This window comes from Quercus suber, unplaced genomic scaffold, assembly GCF_002906115.3.
Source record: "Quercus suber isolate HL8 unplaced genomic scaffold, Cork oak 2.0 scaffold_84, whole genome shotgun sequence".
Taxonomy (NCBI): domain Eukaryota; kingdom Viridiplantae; phylum Streptophyta; class Magnoliopsida; order Fagales; family Fagaceae; genus Quercus; species Quercus suber.
The window spans coordinates 9,325-15,847 of record NW_027069549.1 but is presented as its reverse complement, the minus strand read 5'-3'; the positions used below and the strand labels follow the sequence as shown (position 1 = coordinate 15,847).

General features: G+C 33.6%; 1 protein-coding gene across 1 annotated transcript in view; it reads left to right on the top strand.

The window, feature by feature from the left end:
* Positions 1-4,785: 4,785 nt before the first annotated feature.
* LOC111999514 (tRNA (mnm(5)s(2)U34)-methyltransferase, chloroplastic) overlaps positions 4,786-6,523 on the top strand; it is a 6,629-nt gene continuing 4,891 nt past the window's right edge. The window contains exons 1-2 of the mRNA XM_065773998.1: positions 4,786-5,111; positions 5,431-5,494. Of these exons, the coding sequence (XP_065630070.1) occupies positions 4,907-5,111; positions 5,431-5,494 (269 nt within the window). The 5' untranslated portion in view covers positions 4,786-4,906. The remainder of the gene's footprint in view (positions 5,112-5,430; positions 5,495-6,523) is intronic.

Below are 6,523 nucleotides of genomic sequence, written 5' to 3'. Positions count from 1 at the left end.
GCGGGTCAAACGGGTCGCGGGACGAGTCGAGTTGACCCGTATTTTTCAAACAAGTTTTTTTTTTTTTTTTTTGGAAATAGATGCAATTTGTCAATTGTTTCTAAGTTCCTTAACTGTGATTAGATTTTCATTGGTGATGTTATTACCACTTACCAATTACCACTAAACACTTGATACCTAAATTTGGTGCAACTCTTATTCCAACTTTCTAGAAGCTAATCTTGGTATAATTTTTGATATGTTTAAAGTAGGAAGAGAAAATGAAGGTGGCAAGTAAAGAATGACAAACTATAATGGAGTACATAACATATTAAGTGAAGAAGAATAAGTAAATATCTTATAAGAATTACACCTCAATCTCAATCTACTCAACGTTGGTAGACGTGGAAAAACGGTCGGGTCGGGTCGGGTTCAGGTCGGGTCAATCGGGTCGCGGGTCAAAACGGGTCACGGGTCAAAACGGGTCATTTTTAAACGGGTCAAACGGGTTGCGGGTCAAACGGGTCACGGGTCAAACGGGTCGCGGGTCAAACGGGTCGGGTCAAACGGGTCTGACCCGTTTTGCCATGTCTATATGTGAGCATGTGTTTTTGTCTTTTAAAAAAAAATAAAGAAAATAAAGAGTTTTTTTTTTTTTTTTGGAGATAGTTTCAACCTGTTAGGAATGCTTGATGAATTGGTCGAGTATGAGTAGTTGACAATCACTTTCACATAGGATAAAATACTATTTTAGTCTCTAAACTTTACCAAAAGTTTGTTTTCCATACTTAGAAAGTTTTTTTTTTTTCATCCCTAGGCTTTGTCAATAGTTTTTTCAATAATTTAGGACAAAAATTTGAATAAAAAACATTTTTTAATACTTTGTTGATAATTTTTTTTTAAAAAAAGTTTTAAGGATAGAAATAAGACATTTGTAATAGTTTAGGGACAATAAATGAACTTCTTAAAGTTTACAGATAAAAAACAAGTTTTTTGTAAAGCTTAGGCCCTGTTTGGATGGTGAGTTGCAAATATCCCATCACTCATCACTCCAATATCATGACTCATCACCTTATAACCCATTTCTTATCATTTAAAAATTCCAAACTTATACCCCAGTTATGTTTGGCTCTTAAACCTAATTGAGTTTTTATTCTAAAAACTCAAAAAACTCACATTTTTGTAGGACCTACGGACTGAATATTGTGCAGTGCCCACAAAATGGCTACCCATCACTCCAATATCATCACTCATCACTTTATAACCCATTTTTTCTCATTTAAAAATTCCCAACTTATACCCTAGTTATGTTTGGCTCCTAAACCCAATTGAGTTTTCATTCCAAAAACTCAAAAAAGTTCACATATTTTTGTAGTACCTACGGACTGAACATTGTGCAGTGCCCACAGAAAGGCTACCCGTGGAACCCTTTAGCCCACATAACTCCTATTACTCTTTATTTCCTTCAGCCCACAAGACCTAACTACACCGAACCCTTCAGTTCATCGCCTCCATCCTCAACCTTAAAACTGAAGCCATAAATTATTTCTACAGGGTCTTCCTCCATCCTCATCCTTGAAACCAAACCCAGGAAATCTTCGGTGCCTATGCTCCTCGATCAGATTGGTGGGCACTGGAAGCCCACTTCTCGGCCAGATCATCGATGGCCACACTGCAACTTAACCCTTTAGTCATTGCTTCTTAGATCGGTGGCATTGGATCCATGAAGTGAAATCTGGTGTGTATTGTTCTTGCTCTTAAGTTTTATGATTTTAAAAACAACTTCTTTATTTTTTTTGAAACAAAAACAAAAAATTTTGCTGCTAACAGATTTCCAAATTTGTAGGATATTTAAAAAAAAAAAACACATTAAAATTTTGGACAACCAAGGAAAATAGAAAGTTCAAACTAAACGATTAAGCTAATCTCGTGCAATCCATTTATTAACTTGGACAGACCATTATAATCCAAATTATTTCTTGATGCATGCATGAGGTGATATCGATTAAGAAAACTAATTGGACAAACATATTTGGTTCGTATTTGCCATAAGAAACATATCATACCATTTACATTTGTTTAAATACTAAACCAGCCAAACATTCACGTTCATAAGAAACTGAGAAAACAGAACAAAAATAAATGGGTTTGGGAGGGAGCAGATCGGTGGGTATGGAATAGAGAAGGTGTGCTTGGGAGCTGAAGAAAAAGAGAGTGAAGGAAAGAGTACAGGAGAAATGAGTTTGGTTTGAAAAATTGGTGGGGAGTAAAGGCTGAAGTGTAATGCGACAAGACTCTGACCGTGGGCCCCTTATTAGAGAGAACTTATGAATTTGCCGCCATAATTTTGTTTCAATAGCTCAAAAACACTATTTTTTTTTTTCATTCTCACTAACTCATAACTTAATTTGGTGAGTTTTGGGTGATAAAAACAAAAAAAATGAAATCTCATCCAAACAAGTATAGCATGTGTGGGACCCATCGATTTTGCGTGATAAATGATGAGTTTAGAGTGATGAGTAATGAGTTTAGAGTGACAGGTTTAGCTTAAGGGCTTTTTGGTAAAAGAATTTATTTATAAATTTTTGTTTTACTATCCTTAAAATGGTAGGTTCCACACTTGAATTTATTATTTGGCTAATATTTTCTAAATACAGTTTTTAAAATATTGTATCTTATTTTTTTGATTTAGAACAAGATTTTGAAAACGGTTTGGAGGTGTTTTCAGGATATAGGAAATGTTTTTAATGACATAGTTGTAAATAAATTAAATATAATGAAGTCAATATATTTGTCCAAACTCTTTTATCTCTTAAATGGAAGAGTTTATCTTTATCTCACAGCCTTCAAATTTGAAACTTATCATTTAAAAAAAAAAAAAAAAAAACATAATGAGCTTTATTCCTTATCATTATCTACAAAAAAGAAAAAAGAAAAAGAGAAGTAATCTATAGATTCTATGCCTCATTTTTTTTAATAATTTTTTTTAAAATCTCAAAAATAGAAAGTCTTTCAAATAATTATTTTTTGTTTTTAGTATTTTGAAAATTTTTCTTAAAAGTGAGAGTCAAACATATAAGATATAAAAATTTTTATTTGAAAACTAGTTTTAAGTACAATTTTTTAAAATGATTTTTTATATTGTTTTGAAAAAAAAAACAAAAACAAAAACAAAAACAAAAATTCTCCTACCAATTAGGCCCTTAGGGCTTGTTTAGTAAAATATTTTTAATAATATTGTTTAATTTTTATAAAAATACATATGAATGAAAAAATATATAAAAATATATATTTTATTTAAACAACAGTTATTTAAACGATATTACCAAACTAAGCTTAGAGCATTTACAGCAGTGGAGCTAAAAATTTAGCTTTTTAGCTCTACTAAAAGTTACTTTATCTATTTTACCTATACACATGCCGCAGCAGTGGATCTATTTTAACTTTTAACATAATAAAATAATATAAACATCACAATAAAATAATATATCCCTTACAATAAAATAATATATCTCACTACCCAAAAAATAATATATCTACTACAATAAACAACAATCACAACCACCCGCAACCATTGCCACTACCGCCGTCGCCGCCGCCACCACCACCGCCACCATCAAAAAAATTATTTTTTTTCAAATATTAATAACTTACCACTTAAAATTTATTGCAAAAATATTATGACAACATTTCTTAATTTTAATTTCTTATTATTCTTAATTTTATTTTTTCCATTATCTTATTTTTTTCATCCAAATACACGTTTCTTTCTTCTCTTTCTTTCTTTCTTTTTTTTCTTTTTTTCCTCTTTGTTTTTCTCCTCCACACACGTACTCCTCTTGTCTCATCCACCCTCAGCCACACTTTTTGACTTTCAACCATTTCTTATTTTTTATTGTTTTATCTTTTTGTTACTTTTTCTCCTCATCTCCTTCTCCATTTATTCAAATGTTCTCTCTTTATTTCTCAGCAAGCTTCAGTTCCGCTCCACTAGGTCCATCACCACGCCTCTATCAACCTCTGGTTCATGGTTTGTTTGTTTGTTTTTTTTTTTTTGGTTCAAAGGAAAAAATTGCAGAAGAAACCATTTTGGCAGTGGGTTTTGCCGATGTTTACTTTTTTTTTTTTTTTTTTTTCCTGGGGGATTTTTTCCTGGTGGTGGTGGGTTTGATGAGTGTGGGTGTGGTTGGGTTTGTGACTAATGTGGTGGTGGTGGTGGTGGGGGTTGCCGTGGTGGTGGAGGTGGTGATTGATATTGGTGGTGGTGGGTTTGATGAGTGTGGGTATGGTTGAATTTGTGACTGATGTGGTGATGGTGGTGGTGAGGGTTGCCGTGGTCGGAGCTGGGTCTGTGGCGGTGTGTGTCGGCGGAGTGGGTCAGGGGGGCGGCGGCGGCGTGTCTGTGGGTGAGAATGGCAGTGATTGTACCGGAGTGTCTGTGGGTGAGCTTGAGAGGCTTGGAGGCTTGAGAGTTGAGAGATGAACGAGAGAGAGTGAGAATACAGTGAGAGTGAAAGACTGACCGGTTTTGATAAATGAAAAAAAAATGGGAACAAGTGGATCAGTTGAATAAAAAAGTATTTTTTAGTTTTAGCTCTATGCTACAGTGCACATCTAAAAATAGATGTGCACTGTAGCGAATCATCTAAATTTTTTTGCTTTAACTCCATTGCTGGAGCATCATTTTAATGAAAGTGGAGCTAAAATTTAGCATTATTACTTTATACCACCGCTACTGCAAATGCTTAGCACCCGAAATACTATAGCAATGTTTGTACTTCCTATTGAATTTGGACCACGATTACCTTAAATTAAATAAATAAATAAATAAATAAACGCGGTCAAAGTCGAAACGCGCCATATAAGCTTCAAATTATCGCTTTGTCAGTCTAAAGTAGTAGACTCTGTCACAGACACAGAGAGAGATATGTTGTCGCTTAGACTTTGTTGTTCACATTCGCTTGTAATTTCGAAACCCTTTATTGGTTTCGTGGAGAAACTCTCGCTTTCTTCGCGAAGAAACGTTTCGCAGAGTAGCACCAGAAACCTCTGCTTCTGTGCGAAGCGGCCCATTGAGCCGAATGGACTCACTTCTTCTCAAAATCATACTCCACATGATTCTCCTCTTTCTGGTACTTCATTTCCCTCTTTCACTTCCTTCTGTGCTTTATGACAGTGACTCTAATGGAGAAGAATTTTTCAAATCTGACAAAAATGTATTTTTTTTTTTTTTCCAATTTTTCAAGGACAAAACAGAATATTAATGGTGTTTGGCCATTTGGGTTTTGTGCTAAAATTCAATATTTGCTTCTATTTTGATGGATTTTTGCATGAAACTGTAGTTATAAAATCTGGGTTTTGTAGTAAGTTTGGTAATTTTTTGTAAAAAGATGAGTAATTGTTATAAAACTGTAGGCATATAGTAATTGTAATGTGAATGCTGTGATGTAGGAATGGAGGAAGTTCTTGGGAGCTATGTATTTGGGAAGAAGAAGGCAACAGAAGTTGCTCACTTGTAAGTACACCTATACACTGGATTCCTTGAAATATTGGTTTTTATTTAGTTGTATATTTGGTTTTCTGTTTTGATTCTTTACTCAAAAAAATAATTGAATAAATAAAAACCCTTATTAGTTTGGATAAATTTGTACTTGATTTGAAACTTATATGACACTTTTTTTTTTTTTTGAAAAATTGAATTGGGTTCTTTACTGCTACAGTGTAATGACTTTGGTCACAACAATCTATGGTTAAAAGACTTTCTTTTGTGATGCTTAGTCTGCCATTGTTCTGTTGGATATAAATAGTGGTGACATTCTTAATGGATGAGCTTATGTTAATATATTATCACTTGATGGGGTATTATATGTCATGGTAAGAGAATTACATTGACCAATGTGGTAAAGTTATATTTTTGATGTTCAAAATACCAAACCTTTATTGACTAAGTGCAAAATTGCAAATTGATTAATTATTAGCGTTATAGTGGAAACCCTATAGAAGACAACGAACTGAAATAAATATATAAGTGCACTATAAATACCGCAGAAAATAAAATTTTTACAATGATAAATACCAACCTTCTGTAAGAATCTCTTTTCTGTACCAAATTGAATGCAAAGCACCTGATGTGAGTTTTAGCTTTTGGGGTTGTGTGTGAAGTTTTTAAGGAATTTTTGTTTCATGTAAGCATAAATAGGAACATTAGGTTTGTTGGCTTACTCTCTACAAGTTTCTTATCTTTCTGTTAACCAACAATTCGTGGAAGCCATTTTTTAAGGTCCCAATATATCTTTTGTTGAATAATTAATGCAATACTCAATGATGAGATGCTTGCCATGCATATTCCCTGCTGACTTCACTTCCTATCTTGCAAGTGATTTGCTCATCCTTTACAAGGAGATTAAGTTGCACCTGGTCATGCTGTCATTTATGACTAACTGCTCCTTTCTAGGAAATAATACCACATTCTAGATTTAGTGGTGAACTTTAAAATGTCTTTTTGCACACTGGCACAGAAGATTGCAGAGCTCTTTTGCAATTA